At 39.9% G+C, this 24,074-nt stretch overlaps 1 protein-coding gene across 3 annotated transcripts in view; it reads right to left on the bottom strand.

Moving 5' to 3' along the window:
• LOC124170624 (ubiquitin conjugation factor E4 B) overlaps window positions 1-24,074 on the bottom strand; it is a 302,332-nt gene that overhangs the window by 83,852 nt on the left and 194,406 nt on the right. For all 3 annotated transcript variants that reach the window (XR_006867521.1, XM_046549465.1, XM_046549466.1), the window contains exon 14: window positions 18,433-18,683. Coding sequence is in view for 2 of the 3 variants with exons in the window: in XM_046549465.1 (XP_046405421.1) it covers window positions 18,433-18,683 (251 nt within the window). In the remaining variant the exon portion in view is untranslated. The remainder of the gene's footprint in view (window positions 1-18,432; window positions 18,684-24,074) is intronic.

Here is a 24,074-nt window from a genome sequence, read left to right as displayed (position 1 = left end):
CATCCCACTTATTGTTTTCACCAGGTAGCTCGCTTCTCCCTATAGTATTTCAATCTCCTGGGGAAGATTCAACCTATGTGTCTGTCATTATTAGCCACAAATAACTCGTTGTAAAGACTTCCTCTCATTTTCATCAAACGATGGATGCGGGAATATTATATGATGGGACCGCGATCTTCAAACGATCAATGCCGGAAAACGATACTTCAGGGAGCGATGGATGCGGGAAAAAATTACATTGTCTTTATGGAACTTTATTTGGGACCAGGAACGGCGAACGATGAATGCGGGAAAACAATCAATGCAGGAACGATAGATCGGGGTTCCACTGTATTAGGAGTGATATCCAGGTTAACACTTAACATGAAAGGATACATTGCATTTCTTACATTGTTCAGTATTTTTTTTGACAATGGACACAATGAGTTTGCTTTCCTTGCTTTACAATCGTGTGATTCATGCCGTCATGACGTGAGTCAAGGTTACATGGATGGTCTCCCTTTCCTACCAGGCTCGCAGTATTACCATGTGTCTCTATATAGTGACAAGCAACACGACAATGAAATCAAAGAGTATACATTGGCTTCACATCGTTTATTTTATGCAATTGCTAAGCATTTTGTAAAGCCAGCTCAAAGCTTAATAACAGAGGGCACAATTACCATTTCTTTCCACGGATTGATGCTCGATACATGTCAATATTTTCATCAGCTCGGTCCACTCCTCCCATACACTGATTATAGACCTTGATTAAATTTGGCTGAGTAACTTGTATCTTTTTTTCTGCTTTTGCGAATAATGACTGACCTGTTGCAAAGGATTGATACTGACACCGGAAGATGCAACAGTCACAACACTGTTATCATTCCATCTGCAAACATTATTGCCTTTACCATCGATTTGGTAATCAAATGCACTGTTATCTTTTTTTTCTTTAGGGTAGCATCAGATGGTAAAGGAGGTTTGCTAACATGATCATTTCTCGCTGTGCTTGTTGCTTGGTGGCCCATTGAATGAAGTTTATCAAGGAGTGCAATTTTTGTAAAAAAGTTGTCGAACACAAAATGGTATTTACCAGGATGCTGCATTGTGGGTGCCGCAGTAAATTGCAAAACAATAGGGTGGTTTCCTATTATTTTTTTATTGCCTAAATCGAAAGATTATCACTCCTGGAGTACGTATTTCACGCTTTTAGATTTTTAAATGACGATATCTATTTTTCGCGATCAAATGAAAAGTGAAAATTTTCTAGCGTGCGAAAACGCGATGCGTAAGTAAGAATGCCGGGAAATCTCTCCATGTGACGTATTTCTGGTTCCGGCTGCCGCCCTGTGAGGTGACCTTGAGGCGAGTTGAGTGCTGATACGACGCAGGCTGCTAGCGGGTAGCTGAGTACCCTGCTGGCTGGTAGCGCTTGGCTTAAATAAGGATTATTAATACCTTATCAAATGAAGAAAACTTTCCGACCTTAGCCAGTTTTAATAAGTGATTATTAAGACATGTTTCCCTGAGCTCTGCGCCTCATGCATGCATTGGTAACCTCAGACGACGTATAACTCCTATCTTCTCGAATAGAAACTAGGTCCCTGTGACGTCACGTGGAGTGGCATCGCATGGGCGCCAATCTGGCCCTTTTCAAATGAGGATAAAAATGGACCATTGCCATTCGTCTAAACCGGTATTTCTAAAACGAAATAATTTGTATATTATGAATACAGTAATGGTGGGTAACGAATCGCAATCAATGACTTTCGTTTTCTTTGATGAAGGAAACTACCCTATTGAAGCACCTACACCATATTCTTGGTATTGAGTGTTCGGGTTTTTTCCTTGATAAGGCTGAAACCAGCAAAAGTTCAGTTGCTCTATGAGTGGCTGCAGCTTGGAAAACTTGTCCACATGGTTCAAGTTAGAATTGTCAGCAACATGCAAATTTAAAATTATTGTTTCAAATTGGTGACGCCTCATTGCATTATGAACGAGAGAATTATGCAAATCTGGTCTTTGCTCCCAAAACGTACGCCGTCTCGGAACAGAGACGCAACTACTCAGGAAAATTATTCCCATAAATCACCGACGCTCACCGACAGTCAGTTCAAGGTTTACGCCCTTACTTACAGCATATAAATAGGAATATTTGATAATCAATTCAATATTCAGAAAGAGTTCTAAATATTCTGTAGGAGTTTTCATTTTTGTGATTTCTTCATCTGAAACTCTACCTCCTACTGGCTGGGCATTCATATCGGCTTTCTTCCATTGGCGCACAGCTAAAAGGCTAAAATTCCCATTGTTAAGGCCGCTATACATGGTGAATTAACATGCAAATGATCATGCTGAATGATCATGAGATCATTCTTGGGACCATGCGAGCAAATTCTAATTTTTTGCGATTGCGATTTAATTCTAATTTCCATGTTCTAATTTTCACTGAATGATCATGCACATGATGGTTAATTTGCGAATTTTTCCATTATACAGTGGAACCCCGATCTATCATTCCCGCATTGATCATTTTCCCACATTCATTGTTTGCCATTCCTGGTCCCAAATAGTTCCATAAAGGCAATGTTATTTTTTCCTGCAACCACCGTTCCCCAAAGTATCGTATTCCTGCATTGATCATTTGAAGATCGCGGTCCCGTCATATAATTTTTCCCCATCCATTGCTTGACAAAAATGAGAAGAAGTGTTTACCATGTGTCATTTATGGCTAATAACGATAGGTACTTAGTTAGAATCTTCCCCAGGAGATGAAACTTCCATAAGGAGGAACTCAGTGCCGTGGGATAGTTACATTAGCGCATTTCCCAAGATCCGCTATCCCCCTCCATTCAGCACTCGCCTCCCCCCCTCTGACGCTTTCCTCTTCTCCAAAATCAAATAAAAGGTCCCAGCTCGCGCAGGGATCGTATTACCAAGACCTTAGCTTCGAAAAAAATATCAACTTACATGAAAACAATAGAATCGTGTTTCACGCCTCTCCGATTCTCACTCACTGAATTGTTTTCGGCCTATGAATCCTACTAGCCCAAAATGTGTCACACAATGAATTTCGGCAATTGGTATTATACTTTTATTACATCGAAATATTAGTAATGTTCACGTTATTCAAAAAAGAATGATACCAAACACGATGTATTTCTAAAGTTATTTAAGCATTTTAAGCAAGGAAATAGTTGGAATAATATGATGGTGATTTCTGGTGAATCTAGATATCCTCGCAGCTGATTGTGAGCTTCTCGGCAGTTGATGCGGCAATTTTTCATAAACAGGGCATCAGGTTACAATTTACGAGTTATGCTACAAGTCTCACTTGTCAGAGTTGCTAACGAAGCGATGTCTTCTAAGGATATTTTGTTTCTCCCTAGTAGCAATCCGAATTCATCTGCTCATCTGGCGCTACGCTAATTAGAAAAGAATGGGTAAGTTGCCTTATCTTTAGAATAAAAAATTTCATGGTACAGTCATATGGTCATGCTTCACCCTCTGTAGTAAGCTATGCTTACGCTGTACGCGATAGCATTAGTGCCGAAATTCACCTCGTACGAGTGGTTCCGTACTTTCCAAGGTGAGTTGACTTCAAACCAGCGAGTGTTTTCCGTGTGGGTTCAATCGATCACCTTGGGCTTTCACGCCGTTGCTTCCATTTTTCTTAGTGTAGTGATTTTAGAGTGTATTTCTATTAATCATATTTTGAGAAGTAGTTAAGAGTAGTAAAAGTGTAGTAGTGAAGTAGTGTTGTGAAGCAGCCTGGTCCTGTAGCTGCTGCTGTGCCTGCCACGTGATGGGGAAATGGATAAGTAGTCGCTGACCAACTGGTATGGTATTTGGAGGAGGCGACCGACAGCTGAGGTCATTTGCGCCATGAGGGAAGGGTAGGTAAGGAAGGGTGGAGAGAAACCTGGCGTTGGCATTAGCTTGCTCTTAACGAAAGGCGCCAAGGGGACCACGGCTTAACGTCCCATCCCACAGACGGAGTGTTGTGCTTGAAATGTCCTCCACACAACATTCTAGCAAGGATCGGGTCTCTGAAAATTCTCTGCCACTGCCGGGATTTGAACCCGAGCCCGCCGGGTGGGAAGCCAACAGTCTAGCCACCACACTAACCCGATCCCCGAAGCTGACCAACTTATTTGCTTTTAATTTCTCTTCTCTCTTCCTTATTTCAAGTTGCTTTAATTGTTTGTAGTGATTGCCCAGTTATAATACTATTTGTCTCGTTTAAGTTTTTAAGAAGTAGCATAGTACTTAGAATTTATTGATAGATTTAAGGTATTAGCGTTACAGTAGAATCCTGATTTAAGGTTTTTCAGGGGGGACAAAATTTAAAACACTAAATGCGGAAAAACACTAAATGAGGACCTGCCATTTTTTTCAGGTTTTAGGGTCTGTAATGATTGGAATGGCTTTTTATGAATAAAAAATATTATTTTAAGTAACTAAAAGGTGCTGAATGCAGCAAAAAATTCTTTAATGAAATGTTCTCTGCCCTATGAAGGTTGGATAATACTTTTCAGGAATCAGCTAAAAAAATGGGTAGTAAAAATAAGTAATGAGAGGATGACAATTGTTTTAATGAAATATTTTAGGAAAATTCTAATAAACATCAACTTAAAAGCATTCCCACACAGATTATTATTATTATGGACATTTGTGATTCCATTTTTATGCATATTTCAGTGGTCTCGATGAAATTTAGAATTTTTTCTTTAAAAGTGACATGTAGGTGAATCTAGCATTTCTAATATAATAAGAAAAGGTGTAAGTGGGTACTCGAAAAATCATGAGGAATGAGTGAAATAAAGGGACAGCAGAAGATCGCTAATCCCGAATTCTCAACTACCGAATATCTAGTAAAAGGGAGGTTTTCTGAAATTTTGCCAACTTAACATTTTCTGTTGCCTCGGCTAAACAAGGGATTTATGAGCCTTTAAAAAGCCTCCTATGCGCACATTTTGGATTTCGAGGTCATCCAAAAAAGTAGAATCTTATTTTAGTATGCGTACAAGTCGATGGTGATTCAACTCGATGATAACACCAGATTCGTTGTCATATATCCGCGGCCTTATGCAGGTCGAATGGAGCCGGGAGAAGTTGCTTACACGGCGCGCTGATCACCTTGACTCCGACTCGCCTTGTTTCTCGGCAGCTTTTAATAAAATTTGGTTGGACCTTGAATAACGATTAGCTAAACTCTGTTAAGTGAAAAGGTTTAATGGAAAATTCTAATAAACATCAACTCAAAAGCATTCCCACACAGATTATTATTATTATGGACGTTTAATCTTCAACAGAACTGGATTTCATCCGAAAAATTGTCAGTGCCTCTGCAGTTTGGCAATTTCGTCAAGGTTATGATGTCGAAGTCAACCACCAAGGGATACCTGCCGGATTTTCGTATTTTTCCGCGATCATCTATTTTACCGTGAGTATGCGGTGATTTTTTTTCCAGCATGAGCGATTTATTTAGAGTCATGGGACCGTGATAGTTCGTCAAAACTCCGATTGTCATACTCTTTTGACATTAATTTGCACCAGATAAATATTTTTGAATCGACAGCGATATCAACCAGCCGCATGTCGATAAATTGGCTCCGGGATATCTAAATTGCGATGTAAAATAATGTTGTTCCGTTGGGAAAGTATGCTCTCACTCATGGTCATGACAGGGGAAACACTTCCTCTGTTCTTTCGCTGTTCCTCCATGGAAACTGACCTTGGAATGGATTATAGAAAGAATCTTCTAGTGAACTGTGCAATTGATATTGGGCCTCCACTTTCGAACAGAGAAAGTGGCCGACTGAAAAAATATTGGGCTAATAATCAATTGAAAACATAACGAGAAAACCATTATTGTGGCGGCCCTCGGAGGATACTTCGTGTCATCAGTCGACTGATGACACGAGTTATCCTCGATCGTCACGTATCATCGAAGTCAAGTTCAAGAAGTGAAGGATAAGGTAGTTCAAGGTTATTAAGGGATGACTTTGCTCCATTAGATCGGATCTGATACAAAAAGTGCCTTGTGTTTGGATCAGAAGGGGAGCGAAACGTTACGAGAAGACAAATCACCCAACTTGCGTGTTGAAGGTCGCAGCGCAGCGCTCGCGGAAGAAAGCAGTTGAAGAAGCGTTCCCCGGTAGATTCTATCGACTCTTGGTAAACTTTTGTTGATGAGCATAAATTCGAAGATTTGGATGAACCGTCATGAAAAAACGTTAAATCGGGCAAAAAAATCTTGAGCGGGACAAATTTTTACGACCATAAATGCGGAAAAACGCAAAATGCGGAAACACTAAATACGGATAATTTTTACATTGCCCTAATAGGGAATGAATCGGGACCCAAAAAAATTAACGCTAAATGCTGAAAAACGTTAAATGCGAAGACCTTAAATCCGGATCCGACTGTAATTCCTATAAATTACTTGATCCATCAATTGTGCGCGAGCTCTATCACTAACCCCTTCTTCTTCATTATTATTAACTGTCTTAACTAACTCGTAAAGAAAAACTAGCTTATCTTACGCAATATTTGTATCATTATTATCGATTTGTGTAACTTCTAAGCATTTTTTTAAAGCCGTTAAAGCTCCTAGAGTAGTATGGCTGGCCGATCTTCTGTCTCCTAGGTCAAGAGCAAGGCGAAGAGCGACCTCCTTGAGGCACGCGTCACCAAACTCGAGAAATTGGTGGCAGAAATATACCCCCGGGTAAATGGTTTTGGGGAAATCCCACGATACGGGGATCGTAGCGTCTCCTCTATGGCTCTGCGCAACATAAGGTGGTGTCTCGAGCAAGCTTGGGGGCGGTAGCCTGCGTGGAGACCATGGAGAGGATGGTGCAGTCTTCGGGTCAGGGAATTACTCATAACCTGAGGCCCGAGTGGGTGGTTGTACCCCAAGGGTGGGGGGCGGTGGCACGGCCAAGTCGGGGAGAGGGGGAAGCGGAGGCTAACCCCATCCCCGTTCACAACAGCTTCACGGTCTTGTCGGAGGACAATTCTGGGGAGCTAATTGGCGAGGTCGTGAAGCAACCCCCTGTCGCAAGGGATACAGCTTCGAGAGGCAGCCGGGGAGGGAGGGCGGGGATCGTATTGTTAGGGATTTCCAACGTCCGGAGGATTTTCCCCTTGGTAGAGAAGAGGGCAATGAGAGACGGAGCGGACCAATGGGTCTCTTCCTGGTGCATACCAGGAGGCCTTGTACCCCATACTACGGCAGCGGTAAAAGCAGTGGTGAAGGACACGGGCTGTTCTAGACTGCGGGTGGTGGCCCATGTCGGCACTAATGATGCCTCCGAACGCAGAGCTGATGAAATCTTAAATTTCTTCAGGGATCTAAGCTCAGAAGTGGAATGCGTTCGGAGGGGCACTGGTGTCGATATGCGACTGTCCATCTGAGGCATTGTCCCACGGACGGACTGCGGCCCTCGAGTTTGGGACAGGATTTCCTGGATTAACAAAAGGCTGTGGGAACTCTGTGTGAGCATTGGGGCAGAGTTCGTGGATCTTCGGCTGGTGCTTAGATCGTGCCGGGCTCCCCTCAATTCGTCTGGGGTGCATTATTCCAAAGAGGCGTCGGAACGTGGTGGCTGGTAGAATTTTTGAGCACTGTAGGTATTTTTTAGACTAGAGGGTAGGTCATCTAGCGGGATTATCAATGATTTAATTAAACGTAGCCTCCGAGGAAATCCGCAATGCGAAAGATACAAGAAAGTAAGCTTAGGAGCAGTAACGCCAGAAAATAGCGTCATTATTCCCAAAACGCGTGCTCCAGAGAAAGAAAACATGTCAAATATTATTAGTACTGCCAATAAAATTCACCCGCTGGGTATCGAAAACCTTGGAATAGAACCAACCGAAACTCTAACTACAAAATATGACATTAACCTTGTTGTAGTTAATTGCCGTAGCGTAAAAAACAAGTGCGCCGAAATCGAGCAATTTTTCAGGACGCAGACGTGGTCATGGGGACAGAGAGCTGGCTTACGGAAGATATAAGCGACAGCAAAGTTTTTCCTCCAGAATAAAAAATTTACAGATGCGATCGATGCAATAGAACTGGTGGCAGAGTTTTTATAGCCGTTAAATCACATTTACACAGTGCCTTCCACGAAATAATTGACAACGAAATAGAAAGCGTATGGTGTACAATTAAACAACGAAACAAAAGGAGTATTCATGTTTGCTCTTTTTATAGACCGCCAAACTCCGAAGTCGATGTTATGTACCTTCTAGAAAATCAAACATCCGCATTTACTCAGAGAGACAGTAAAAGTGTAATAGTAATCGGGGGAGATTTTAATCTTCCATCCATAAACTGGGATACTTACACTGTAAAACCGAATTCAAGGAATAGGGAAATCAGCGAGGTATTACTCAACATACTTGCAAATCACTCTCTCGCCCAAGTAGTTGATAAGCCTACAATGAGGAAATAAGATATTAGACCTTTTAGCAGAAAGCCATTCTAAGTTGATAGAACAAGTTGATATTATTGGCAGTAGAAGCGATCACAGAGTAACCCTTGCAACTTTAAAAATTGATATAGTGTCAGCCGTAAAACCAAAACGCAATATTTACTTATTTGATTAATGTAACTTCACTAAATTTGGTGAGATGCTTAATGACTCCTACAAAAAATTCGTAGTTACATCCAAGGACCAAAGCACAGATGTAACATGGAAACATTTCTTAGAAATTCTGCACCAAGGAATCAACGAACATTTCCCACAAAAACTGAAATGTGATAATAAGGAACCTTGCTGGTACAACAACGATGTCAGAAGGAAACTTAGGAAACAGAGAAAACTACACAACTTATACAGAAAGTCCATTACGTCACGTAATAAATCGAACGAACTTGAAGCTAGAGAAAGTTACACTGCTCAACGCTCAATAACCAAGAAATCAATGCGAACTGCAATCCAAAAGTTTAAGAAAAAAGTACTCGGTGAATTACTCGAAGAATATCCTAAATCTATTTGGTCGTACGCGAGAGAGCTTCAGGAAAAACATTCAACCGTAGATTCGTTATTTGATAAAGATGGTAAACTTGTCACCAAAAATATTGACAAAGCTAACGCTTTAAATTCCCACTTCGAAAGTGTATACACAACTGACGATACTCAATTCAATTTAGACATTCCATATACTGAGGAATCGATGGAAGAAATATCTATACAACGTATTGGGATAACTACAATCGATTAAGAATAGTATATCTCCGGGTCCAGAGGGAATCCCCGCGCGTGTCCTCAAGGATTTAGCTCCACTGATCGCACCTTACTTAGAGATCATATTCAAGAAGTCACTCTCCGAAGGGAAGTTACCGCTAGACTGGAAAATTGCAAGCGTTACACCCATATTCAAAAAGGGAAACAGACATGACCCAGGCAACTACCGTCCGATTTCATTAACATCGATCATAGGCAAGATACTTGAGCATATCATCGTTAGCAATATCATGACTTTCTTGGACAGACGTAACTTCCTCCATGACTGTCAGCACCGGATTCCGAAAAGGTAGATCATGCGAAACACAGCTCGCGCTCTTTCTTCACGATGTTATAAAATCTGGTGAATCGAAAAGACAAGTTGACGCACTATTTCTAGATTTTAAGAAAGCTTCGACACTGTACCTCACAACAAACTTTTATACAAATTACAGTCATGCGGATTAAACGAAACAGTTGTAAACTGGATACGCGACTTTCAGAGAGATCGTAAACAAAAAGTAGTTCTTGACGGAATTAGCTCTGATGTTGTAAAAGTTACATCAGGTGTTCCACAAGGAAGCGTAATCGGCCCCCTGTTGTTCATTATATACATTAATGATCTATGCTCCCGCATTAGCAGTAACATACGTTTATTTGCTGACGATGCTGTCATCTATCGCGAAGTTAGTGATCACTCTGACTATGAAATTCTCTCATCTGACCTAAACAACGTTCATTTGTGGAGCCAAGAGCGGGGACTCAAACATAATTTGAGCAAATGCATGGCGGTACATTTCTTGCGGAATTCGTCCAACTCTAACCATGTTTATGCAGTGGATGGTATTAACATAAAGGCAACAGACGAAGTGAAGTACCTGGGAGTTACGATAACCTCGAATCTCACGTGGGGAACACATATAAAGAATATTTGCGGCATAGCCCTGAAAAAATTAGGATTCGTCAAGCATATTGTGGGAAGATTTTCGGACAAGAAAGTAAAAGAAAGGTGCTATTTCGCTCTTGTCTGACCGCACCTTGAATATGCAGCGAGCCTATGGGATTCGGTGCAGAAAGACTTAATCCGCAAACTGAATAAAATACAAAGAAAGGCTGCGCGTTTCGTCAAAAACTGCTACGGGCGTACCGACAGTGTTACCCAGATATTAAGCGAATAAGGCTGGGAGCCGTTGGAGACTCGGAGGCAGCGAGCTAGGCTTAGATTGCTTGAACAATTGAGAATGGATATCTTTAAGAGCGACACAGTGAACATAATATTAGAGCCACACTATATTTCTAGGTCCGATAGAAGCGATTAATTACGAGAGATATTTTGTCGAACGGATAGATATAGGAATTCCTTTTTCCCCCGAACTATAAAGGACTTTAATGAACGCTAGTCCCAACCTCGTTAGAGCACTTCATTTTTTTTCAGTTGTAAACGGCTGGTGTCCTAACACCCCCTGCCACACGCCTTTTAGGCGGCTCGCGGGGTATTATGTAGATGTAGATGAAAGTCCGGTTTCATTTTTATTAGTTTTATTTTTATTCATCTTCGGAACCATTGCCCTTCCGCAGAAACAAGTGAGAACTTCAAATGATGGACTGAAAATAATTGAAGATGAAGAAAATAATCTGGGCTAGAAGCGCGTGAATATTGCAGAGTGCCTCGGGTTGTCCGCTAGCATATGACGGCAGGGGTGGAAGTAGAGCAAGATACCAGGTGAAAATAAAAGTGGGATAAAGCCGAGGAAGTGGGATGAAGGGCGTGCCGCTGACGATTAACGCAGCATTGTTAACGCTTTATACATTGTCTCAATCATTTTAAAAATTCAATTGTTAGAAAGGTACATTTCAAATAATAAACTATTTTTGGCCTTTTTGATCCATCTCACAACCAATCACTGTGTCGGCAAAAGCGGCTGTTTTAGGCATAGCATGCACATTGCTCTCGTAAATACGTGTACTTGAAATAGCATTTGATGGATAAGAATTTTTACATCAGACACAAATCCATGATAGCAGTGAAAATGGCGAGTGGAGTGCAAAACATTTTTTAGCAAGGTGGGGTGTTCCTTTAGAATATTTGAAAGAGATACAAGTCAAATCAACAATATGACCTAAGTAGTTCGATAAAGTAATAATATTCCTGTAATCAGCTAAAATCTTGTTTGAATCCATTAATAAATATGTATCATATTTCGCAAAACTGCTGCGTTTCCTGAGACATAGGCAACCTTGTCCAACATTCCCGCATTGATCGTTTTCCTGCATTCATCGTTTTTTTCATCCATTTCCTTGAAAAAAGATAGATCGAGGTTCCACTGTATTGAGTTAATAAATGTCTGAATCAAATGATTTGCTTGTTATCATTGAGTACGTGGATTTGCCTAGTGTTCCATTTTTGGAACACTTCGTAATTAATAATTGGCAAGAGATACATAGATTTATCTTACGGATATTGTTTTCATATGTATATTTATCAATGATATGTAAAAATCAGGGTAAAATTTGCATTTTCAAACCTTCGGCATAAATGGGTTAAGGATGTTTTTGATGGTTCTCTTTTTTATGCCTTTAACTTGTGCCATGCAAGTGATATATTTACCAAGACTTGGAAGACATCTTAAGTACAGTGGACTCCTGATTATCCAGGCTAATGATGGGGAGGGACGGCACGAATAATCGGAAAACACAGATAACCCAATCTTTCACTTAAATGTCTTGCAATGCTCATACTTTACCTAAAACATACAATATATTATTATTTAAGCAGTTATTCCGTTATTTAAGAGTGCTTCCTGGACTCATTGAGAGCTTTCTTTGCCAGTTCGCAATCATTTTAGCGGTGATAAATTTTCATTTCAACAATATCACGAACTTCCACCACATCATGCCTAACATCATACAAGGTGATAATATGGTTGTACTCGTACTATCAATGCTCCATGTAAGGCCTGGTTTCCAAAACCACACATCCATTGCTGCGTGATCACGGATACAGAAAAGTTGTTTGCACAAATGGTTCAAAACCACTGCTCGACGTCAGAAACTACACTGTCAGGCACCACACCACGTAGTCGCGTCTCGCACAAGTTGTGGGGGTTGCAACTGCTGCGGGACGTGCATCTGTGATCACGGAGTGAGGTCACGCACTGCGAGATTTGGAAAACAGAAACACGGTACTCCCGTGAATGCAGATGGCGCACGATCCCATCCGTTTTACGAAGGGGATTCTAACGGAAATAATAAGCCCGGTGTATCCGAGAATTACTGTAGTTATTCCGATGACTTTGCATCCGGTTTCATTGCTTTTTAATAAATATCACGGAAAAAATTGAGCGAGAGTGAAAATCATGCACGGATAATCTGCAACCCAGATAAACCACAGCCGGATAATCGCGAGTCTGCTGTACGTCCCATCTTTAAGAAAGGGCATAAGGGAGAAATTGGCAATTACTACCCTGTTTCAATCCCGTCTGTTTATTCTATGGTGTTTGAATGTATTTTGTATTGACATTTGTATTCATATTTTAAAACAAGAATGTCTAACTTTTACCATGAATTTACAAAAGGCAGATCTGTTGTCTCTAATCTTTGTAACTTGATAATTTTTTTGTGCTACATTTGAGAGGGGTAAAGTTGATGTAATCTATACAGATTTTTGGGAAAGCTTTTGATACTATATATCATGATTTGATAACTTCAAAATTGAATTTGGTGGATGTGTCTTCAGAGGTTATTGAACCTTTTTAGTACCTGTAAACATATGAAAGGTGATTGAACTTATACTTGAACAACAGACAGCAATATATTGTACTTAAAAACTGTAAATCAGCTATGTATACTGTCATATCAGGAGTACCCCAAGAACCAAACTTGTTATTTCTCATATTTATTTATGACTTACCTGATAATATAAGTAATTCTTAAGTAATGATATTTACAGATGATGTAAAGATCTATTGTAAGATTGGCACACAGTATGACAGTATATTGTTAAAAGAGGATTTAAATATATGTATTAAGTGATTGGTCTGAGATCAATAGGCTTCAATTTAATTCAGCCAAATGTCAGGTACTAACATTCTCAAGAAAAGTTAACAATATAATATTTGACTATACACTGAGTGGAATCAAATTGGAAAGAGAGAAATTTCACAAGTACCTTGAACCTCAAGAGGCACATACATGGGATAGTTTCATTCTCAATGAGGAACTAAGGTTACGTACTGAGAGCAACTAAATGCTTTAGCGCAATAAGACCACTTATTGAACTATGCTCAGCTCTTGTGAGGAGCAGGTTACAGTATTGTGCTGCACTTTGATCTCTTTACTGTAAGAGGTACAAGTAAATTATTGAAAAAAGGCAGACAAGATTTATAAGGCTGTTGTATATCCGGGAGTATGGGACTTCCCTAGTATATGAGTATCCCGCAATGGATAATCATGTTCCTTCAGACGAGTTGCTAAAAATGTACACTGTGTAGAGACTGGACATTAGGAGACATGTGAGTGATTTAATGTTGATGATTTAATGAGTGATCTGTATGATATTGTGCATAGTACTAGTGACACACAAATGATATCTTTAATTACCTTTTATGGGCCTAAAGTGTGCTGCAGTGCAACTGTTTTTGAGGAAATGGTATAACACAAAATAGGGTGAAAACTCTCCTCTTACCAGGATATGCAATAGATATAATGTACACTCTAGAATATTCGACACACTTGGCCCGGGGACTGAATAAAGAGTGTGAGGGCATATTGTAAATGATTTAAACTTGAATATTCTATGCTAATATTATGGTTGTCATGTGTGAGGCATTTGTTTGGTTTGCACTGTAATCGATTCCCACTGTATTACGGCAAACTTCCGATAATTCGGGCTAATGATGGGGAGATGCGGCACGAATACATAATCGCAAAACACGCATAATTCAAACTTTCACTCAAATGTCTTGCAATTTTCATCCATGTATTATGTAAATCAAACAATCTATTATTATTTACGCATGTCGTCTGTAATTTTACATTGCTTTCCAGGATCATTACGAGCTTTCATTTATAGACCACAGTGGAAAACAGGAAAATGGTACTCCTGTGAAGGCAACGGGCACGCGACCATGCCATCACGTAGCAGGGGTTATAGGAAACCAGGTAAATTATCCACACAGGCAACTGCCTAGCTATGACTCATGCTCTCTCTACTTCCACTTCGCCCGCTGCCTTCAATTCCACTCTAATTCCCTTCCTCTCCAGTTTGACCTTGACTAGTCACGGCGTAAAATTGCACATTTGCAATTTGTAATATGCAATTAAATATCGTAGATAAAATTTCTCTTAATTTGCAATTGGTTAATATAGTAGAACCTCACTTATGAAACTTTCAATGAAAAACCAAAAAAAGTTTCATATGTGAGGTTTTTCAGTATTCAGCATGAAATCCTTTCCTATAGGGGCCGGTTTGTTTCCAGGATGCAATTACTCACTTGGAGGGAAGAAATTGAAGCCTAACAATCTTATTTACCCTCAAGCAACACCACAAATGATGTGTTACTTTAAGAGAAACATTATTATGCATTCTTGAACAACATTTCCCACGGTTTAACGTCTAGCATTTCCGGCACTAAGCTACCATACTGGAGAAATTTCGGAATGATGATCACGAAATGTTCACAGAGAAGCCAATTTTTAAAAAAAGTTGACTCATCAAAAGCAGTTTTCAGGAAATACATTTTACCCCCTATAGGCAAACCCAAGATTGGAGATTGAAGAAATTAAATACCTGAGGAAAGTCATCCAAATTAACCCTGTAATTAGGCAGCAAAATTTCACTAATGCATCACGGAGGCTTCACACCCTATGGACCCAGGTTCATGTCCTGGCCGAGGCAGAAAGTTTTCAGAGATGGCTGTATCCCTGCTTGAGAGTAGTGTGGACGGAACTTCCAGTGCAACACACTGTCCGGTAGATGGGACGTTAAGCCCTGGTTAAGCCTGTCGTTACAACCTGGCTAATTCCAACACAGGGTTTCTATACTCCCTCCCTTACCTCATGGCCAAAATGACCCCAGCTGTCAGTTTCCTCCCTCTAAATACTATGCCATAGATAATATGGAGCACCCGGCAGAGGCGTAATTGTGGTGGGGCGATGAGGGGATGGATCCCCCTCCAAAGCCTCAGAGAAATTTAAAAAAATTAAACAAAAGTCTAGCTTTGATACACAGCAACTGCATCTGCTTAAAGTTAAATTTTAAGTGCCAAAATGATGTAAAACATATTTACAGGCATGCCTTTTTTTTTAATTTTCTGGGAATTCCGGTTGCCTCGCAGGGGGGTAGCCGCCCTTCAGGTTCTATCATCACCCCCAAAGCATATTCCTAGTTGCGCCACTGGTACCCGGGATATTCCATGATTAAGACTTTTCCGGTGCTTAGATCACTTCTTTTAACCCTTTCACTCCCAAGTGGCCGATATATCGGTCGCGGCCTTCCTACCCAATACGCCCAAGCGACCGATAAATCGGCCGCTTGCTTAGAACAATATTTCACATAAACTATTATGTTTTATTATTTAATTTATTTTTATAATGAATGTATACATATTTTTCTATCCTTAGGTATTTTTTATATAATTTAATTTATACTTTTAACAATTAAATTTTAATGACAACATTTTTTCTATTTTTACAAAAAAAATTAGGTAGATCTGTCAAAAACTAAATTCTTAATATAACACAGTTTTCAACAATTGCAAAATAAAAAAAAATACTATGAATAAATAAGCCATGAAATTATGTTTTTCATAAAAAAATTTAAAAGAATTAAGTTTATAAATTTATTATTGCAAAACTAAACATTATACATAATGATAATAATTAACATTTTTGAAAACGTCATTTATTTCTACATATGTGTGATTTTTTTTCATGTCTATAAAGCCTAAAATAAATCCATAAGAATTTTTACAAAAAGTACTAATAAATTCATAAAAAAACCCATGGGAATTTTGGGTATGGATACTGAAAAATGCTTGGGAGTGAAAGGGATAAGTGAGCATTTGAAATAACTGCGCAACTGCCATCATTGATGAATGAACAAAAATAGATTAAGAGCTCGGAAAAATCTCCCCTCTCAATAATATTTACGCATTAAAAAAGAATTTTCCCATGAAATTTTTGCATTAGTAGATTGAATGTACCGGGTATAGCTTCTCTGTCAGCATTCTTCCGCGAATTCTGCGCCGTGAACTTCGACTCACAAGCCATGCGACTCATCTTCACGTAATATTTTGCTTCCCCATATCTGATCACAACACCGGACACTTCATGTATTTCGATATAATGGTTTTAAGTCATTCCTGAGTCGAAAGGAACTGCCTTATCTTTCGTGTTTTGAATTTGACTTCAATGATTACGTTACGACTGACGACGCAAGCTATTCTCCAAGGGCATTTGTACTAACTTTCGTTCAGTTAAAAAATAAACGCTTGCCACCGGGCAGATTCAAGCTAATAGCTATTCAAGGTCCAACTTTGTTTCATTTAAACCCTCTGAGATACAAGTTGGGTCAGTTTTGATCTGCGCGCTGCGTAAGCAACTTTCCCCCGGCTCAATTCATCCTGCGGATGTGGGATTAGCCCGTGGAATGAGACCCCGCATGCTGTTTTTACCATCATGTTGAATCACCATCGATAATCTTTTTTATGGATGACCTTGGAAGCCAAAATTTTGGTACGGGAGTATTTTTAACGGCCCATTGAGGTGTTATTTCACTGGGGCGATGGAAAAAAAATAACCTTGGAAAATTCTAGAAAATCTTCCGTTAGAGATAGATATTCCGGATTAACGATCAAAATCATTATCTAATAAACAGCATTGCTCATTATTAAAACTTATTATTCTCCATTGACATATATATGTAATGAGCCCATACTACCCCTATGACTAAAATCGGCGCGCGCACCGCAATCTTCTCGTAGAGCAGTTATCTGAAAAGTCATATAAGTGAGGTATTTTATCTCATTGGACTAGAAAAATGCATTTCATAACTGAGTTCGTCGTATAAGTGAAAAGTTTCATAACTGAGGTTGGAAATACATGGGTTCATATGGGGTTATTCACCGGACCAAAAAAAATCAGCGTATAAGTGAGGTCATCGCATAACTGAGGGTCGTATAACCGAGATTCTACTGTAATTGAAGAATCTTCTAAAATAAATCAAGAGTTTTTCCTGCCACTCATCCTGTTCTGTAATGCAAGAGCGACGCCCAATTACACTTAATACATTCTGTGACACGAAGTAAATAAAAGAATTCCATTTAACGAATGATATTCCAATGGAAATGATAAGTTCGGTGTAGTCTCGCATTTAAATGCAAATGTCCTGGTGCTTTGCGTCCCATTCTATTTTTTTATAAAGGCCGCGGAAAACATTGAAGGAGCGTGAACTCAAGCACAGACAATCCACAACACGGATAAACAGCAGCCGGGTAATCGGGAGACTGCTGTACATACTAAACTAAAACATAAATTGATTAAGCTAAAACAGATTTTAAAAAATGGTTCCATTACATGTATTTGACGGCATATAAGATGCACCTTTTTTTCTGAAATAATAGCTCCAAAAAATCACCTGCGTCTTACATACGAAGGTTTGACCTACATGGGTTAGCGTTCAATACTGACTCCATTATATTTACCAACATACATTTATAATTCAATTAATGAATGTTGTAATTGCTATTGTTATCATTAAGCTCATTGCCGTTATATGACGTTATTTATAGTTAACATATTATATTACATATTATCTATATACATACTATCATTTTGCTTGCTTCTGCAACATCAAAGAAGTTAAGAGGAAGATATCAAACAAGTTTGATCATATTTTATACAATCAAATTCATTCGATTCATGCGATAGCATAACATCTAACAGGAACTAACTTAGGATGTTAGGAAGCCGAGCCTTGGTGCAGACTTGGGCGTCTCATACAGAAATGAAGGCACATCTTACATGCCATCAATTGCAGTATTTCATAAATTCAGTCCTGGCCATTTTGCAGAATAATAGGAGCTCCTACATTAGAGTGCTTAACTATAAATGTGGGAGAAATAAAATTGAATTGAATTTTTGGGGTATAGTCTCCAAAAGAACCTTTTTGTTCCGATTGGTATTTCACATCCAAACTATTATTTGAGTGACTTACTGCAGAGCAAAGAGCAGAAACTCTGCTATATCTTCCACAAAATATTCCGGTAAAGCATAAAACTCGGGAGGGGCTGATTGCGGGAGGGGCACCATTTTCTCTGATGACACTTTTGCCACTCGTGAAGGTCCTTGGCTGAGCCATGACTCATCTGCCTTGTGATCTGCTCTCTCAAAATCTGAATCATCACTATCTTCACCCCACTCTTCATCAACCATTATATACTGCATCAAAGGAGGTTTCCGCACAGTCTGAAATAGCATAATTTAACATTAATTCTTTTAAAGATAGCACTTACCTTCTGCAATATAAATAATTACTTTCAAAAAAATAACTTGTGCATAAAAGAACAATTTCACAAATGTAGCTTTATTTGAAAGGAGCATTCAATATCTCAGAACCTTTATAATGACGATGACATATAAGTATGGACCAGGAATATCTCCAACCTTCAGTTTCAACAGTTCCCCAACCCAGAAATTGAATAGGTAAATGCATGTATTCAGTATTCACATATAATAAGGGCTGTTTAACCGATGAACTTTATTGTCCACCTTTTCTCCAATCTCCCATGCTCTCAAACCAAGACATTCTCACAGATACGCTTGCATCCAAGGGGATAGAATTTCTCATCTATCCATCCTGTACTTGAGTACAACTCCAGCCCAAAACCCATTATCTAGCTTGTGGAGCGGGACCAAACACATACAGTAAACTCTTGATTTTACGAAGTCAGTGGGACCGGAAAATTGGCACTTCGTAAAATCGAGTTTTGTAATTTCAAACCTTTTTCATAAGTCACGAATAAATGTTCACTTTTGTTTCTTACGCCCTTTTTTGTCTTTAGTGGTCTTATTTAAATGTTTTCGGTGGTTATTCTCGGTATAATTCCTAGAAAAGGCTTTTTGTTATCGATTTATGCTGTGATAGATGGTTAAATAATTTTACCACCACAAAATTCCCTTTCTTGTTCATACTTCAACATCGACGATCGCTTAAGAAATTCCCGACCAGTTTAGAAAACGTAATAAAAAATTAATTGCAAAGTTTATTATAAGAATTAAATGTTATAAATTTGTGGTTAGAAGCGAATAACAACTATTAAGTACGCGTAAGATAGATATTTGTTTCCAACACCCGCGGAAATTTAGCGACAGCCGGCCTAACCATACTCTAAGGGCCTAACCGCCATTTATGTCGAGCATAACGAGTGGTGGAGGGGGTTGGAGAAAGAAGGGTGGGGAAATGGCCTACAGCTCTGCCTCAGTCTACGTTTGGGGGGCGTATTTTTTTGCGACGCACTCGAGCTCCGTAACCTTAGAGAGGGAGTGAATGGGAAATTCTGGGGAAGGAGGGGTTTGGGATGCGTAAGGTGGGTGTCAGCAAGATCAGCAGAAGGCCGCGGGAGGAAGTAAACAAAGACTTTGGAAAGAAAGATCTCTCGGCATGGGAGAATGGGGAGACGTGTGAGAAGAAAGTTCATGGCTAGAGTTAGAAGTGCGTCTTCCTTACGAGTAGCCTGAAAAATAAGTTGGTGGTAAATAGAGCCCAATACCTAAGATATTTAAGTTGTTTATTCAGGAAGGCTATTATATACACGAAAAGATATTACTAAAAAATCTGTTATATTTTTTCTTTTTGCCCTTCTCCATCGCCGCTTCCACCATGGTTTCTCACTTGCATAAATGGGAATGAAATTGGGGACCTAACTCGTTAGCCAGATCAAAATATCTTAATGTTTGGAGGGCAGCGGGTACTTCTTTTTTATTTACTGAAATTACTTCCTCACTTTCATCTTCGTCGTCACTGCTATTTTGACTAGTCCCGGCCGCTGCTTCTTCCGATGCAGGTACCAGCGTCCCATTGTCGCAAGCCCGGAGATCATCGTCAAGGGCAATATATTCGTTTGATGTTGCGTGCTGTGCTCTTCCTGCTTTTTCCAAGAATTTTTCAAAATCATCTTTTAAGCCTCTAATCTCCTCCGCGATTTTATCCGCTGCAGCTTCCTGAAGGTATAACGTAACGAATCAACCATAGCCGTGATATTATAGCAGTAGAATTACTAGTAGGCTAGTTGTATCAATTACCAATCTCGAGAACATCCTCATGATGCGCTATCAAAGGGAATCCGGCCGATTTCCAGCAATTTGCGATTGTAGTGGAGGAAATAAAGTACGTCTTTGAACCGTGTTTCTGCGATGAAAAATGACAATTTTATTAACTTGGCCATTTTAGCAAAGTTAACAAAATCGTTATTTCTGATCGTAGAAACACGGTTCAGAGACGTACTTGAATGCCAAATTGGCAGGAGTGCGATAGGAACAATTATTTTTGATGATGGCATTGATTGATAGATTTTTCAAAATGCAGTCAGAGCGGTCACTTTTGGGGAGAAAGGCCCCCACTATGAGGGTCGAAGAGAGGGGCCAGCGAGGGTGAGCTCGTCGAGGCAAGGGCCCCATATTAGAGACCCTTTGAAGTTCTTCGGCGAAAATTAGTCAAGTAGTCTTCCAAGTACGTTCACAGCAGTGAAAAGGGTTAATTAGGGGTGTACAAAATACCCCGTGCGACCTTCCTGACATGTTTAACTACGAAGTATTGTCTATGCGATGTTTACGAATAGGCATGCAAATAGGGGCATTATGTCAGTCGCGATTTTTTTACTGAACTCCTACTTCCCCTAAATTCCCACCGTGAGGTTTTAGGCAAACCCTTTCTCTCCAAAGTTGCACTATCATTTACGATTTCACACTTTTGATGAACCACAGTTGGAAGCGCTGATTTTTTTAGCTACTTAACTAGTTTTTAGCCAGCGTAACTAGTTTTGTTGACAAATATTTCGCCATAGTTCGTATGAAAGAATGCCTTTTGCTCCTGGGGACCGGTCCTAGATTCGTAAATACAAAATATTTCGTATAATCGAAACTTCGTATAATCGAATAGCGCCAGGCATTTACCATAGGCTTTTCGCCGGGACCGCAATATCACTTCGTATAATCGAAAACTTCGTAAAATCCTGCTTCGTATAATCGAGAGTTTACTGTAAAGGTTCCAGCATTGGCTTCTGCAGCTAGGCCAGGGACCTGGAGCAGCAGTGAATCAGAGTGAATTTTCATTGTTGCTCTGGCCGGAGCAGAGTGCAGCATGTCGGAGTGGAGCACTCAGTTGGAAGAGCATTTTGGAGCAACCCGGAGCAGAGCGAAGTACAGTAATGTTGCTCCGTTCCAGCATTCTCGAGTGCAGTCTCTCCGAGGTCAATCTTGTTCCAGAAATTATATTTCCACTCGAAAGTGTGTATTTTCCAATTGGCATTGCCCATAATTACCGTATAAGCGTGTGTAAGAGGCGCACCCCTATTTTGAGCATCGGAGCTATGAAGAAAAAGATTTTGCGGCATTTTTTTTATACTATCGTGCGGTGTTGCAGACGTACGCCTGGAATTTTGACAGTTATCAAACTTTCCTCTTTCAATATTAATTGAAAGAGGAAATTTTGATAATTGCGGCGGTAATAGCGGCACAAGAGGGAGTAGAAAGAGTTCCGATCCTCTCTTCGCATACGCCGTTGCTCTGCGACGCTTGTCCTATTCTCGAAAAATTTTGTTTAAATGCTCTCGCAGGAGTATTGCAATAGAATTGCAGCCGTGGAAAATTTTAAGGCAAAACACGACAGGCACATAGCATGAACCTTCCCAAGAGCTTGGACAACAATCGGGGCAATCTCAGCGCCGTAGAATAATAACCACGTCGTAGATTTAACGGAACCACACTCGGTCCTCCATCAGCCAATGCCTCTGCCGTTTTTTTTCCTTTCCGAGACCCCACAGGAAAATAGGAAAACATCAAGTTATAGGGAAACAATGGAAACGTGTTTCATTCCTACCCCGTCTCACCAACTGACCTTGATCGATCTCCCAGTTTATGGAGGCCAAATGCTAGGTGAGTCATCTACTGAGCCCGAAGATATCTCGGTAGCTTTCAATAATTGTATGACACGCACGGCTTTCAAAAAAAGAAAGAGATATAACCCGACGCATATCTGACAGAATTTAAGTTTTTAAGCTCTAATTGCTTGACACAAAGATTTATGGTTACAACAAGGCTACTAATATTCAAAATAGTCCAAACAGGACAATTTCTGAAGATACAAGCGTAGCATAAGCGCATTCAAACAAGACGAGACGGACTGGAAACTTTAGGCAACGCAAACTGCATATATCACATTCTTGCGCCTTCGCCCCTTCGCTTTGAAGGCAACGACGTCACATGCGAGATTGGACGTGTTCTTCCCGTGCTCCTTCGCTCATAGCCTAGTAGCTTGAAATATGGAGGGGAGGGAGCGCGCTCCTTCCCCTCCGTATTTCGTTGCTTGCTTCGAAGACGGAGGGATCGCGCTCCTTCCCCTGGACCTCTCCTTCCGCGCTCTTCACTTACAAGCATTTCTGATTTCTTCCATCCACAATTTAGTCCAACAATGAACACACTCGTTCGAATTTTTTAAAGCACAGGTTTTGACACCAATATAATTTTCAGTTGCAATAATCCTCATATTAGCGTCTGAAGATGATTTTTGGAAAATTAGGTCCTCAGCGCAATGGAAATTACTTGGCAAGACAGATATTGACTATTAACTAGGTATGTCCTTCAAAAATACGCGTTTCTCTACTTTTGATAACCGATTACTATATGCAGTATAAATGCTGCGAGATGCCCACTCGTGGCAGTAAATTTAGCATGCCCTCCGGAGCGAAAAACCCTGTGCGATCTTCCATGTTCACCTCTGGGGTACCCATGTAACGGCGCGATGCTTACAAGAAAAGCAAACAGGAGCATTTTAAAAATACGTCACTAAGGGAGAAACTCCCCTGTCTGCCCCTTGTTTCCTACCTAGGATTACAGATGACTGACTCACTGAAAACCAAGGCCACTCAGTTCCCCTTAGACTTGCGACCGGTGAAGGGGAGGGGGGGAAGATAAGAAGTTTGTGTAAGAGGCGCACCCTCATTTTCGGCTGCAATTTCTGGGAAAAAAGGTGCGCCTCTTACACGCACTTATACGGTATTGCCTATAAATATAATGATGGGTCCTGATAATGCAGTGATGCATTGGTAAAACATCGATTGTAAAGGTTGTGATTAAAATACCAATGATATTGCAAGCAAAATATCAATTTTCCAATGCTTAAGGAGCAGTAATTAAGTCTGTACTTGTCTTTTAGAATCAAAGGAGAAACAGTTTCAGGAGGATGATGACATATTTGCAGTAGCAATGATGGATAGTATTACTATTTGATACCCATCATTAATGATTCATGATTATTTCTGGTCAGAAATACTGGAGGTTGCACTTAAAGACTGAGTAATGATAAGAAAAATATATTTCAAAATTGGTGTTCTCCAACATCAGTTAAAACATTGCTCAGTAGAACCTCTAATTACAAAGCATGTCATTCCAAAATATGTTATGTGCTTTTGTTAACGTATATTTCTTTCTAATCGATGTGTACATAGTAAAATTCCATGAAAAATATTCTTTGCACCTAACGAATAGACCAGGCCCACATCCTTAATATTTGAAATGTATACTATGGCATCGTTTCAAGAACAAACAATCCAAACCAATTATCGTGACTAGTAACTAGTT

Source organism: Ischnura elegans, chromosome X (genome assembly GCF_921293095.1).
Source record: "Ischnura elegans chromosome X, ioIscEleg1.1, whole genome shotgun sequence".
Lineage (NCBI taxonomy): Eukaryota > Metazoa > Arthropoda > Insecta > Odonata > Coenagrionidae > Ischnura > Ischnura elegans.
This window is presented reverse-complemented; position numbering and strand designations above follow the sequence as displayed.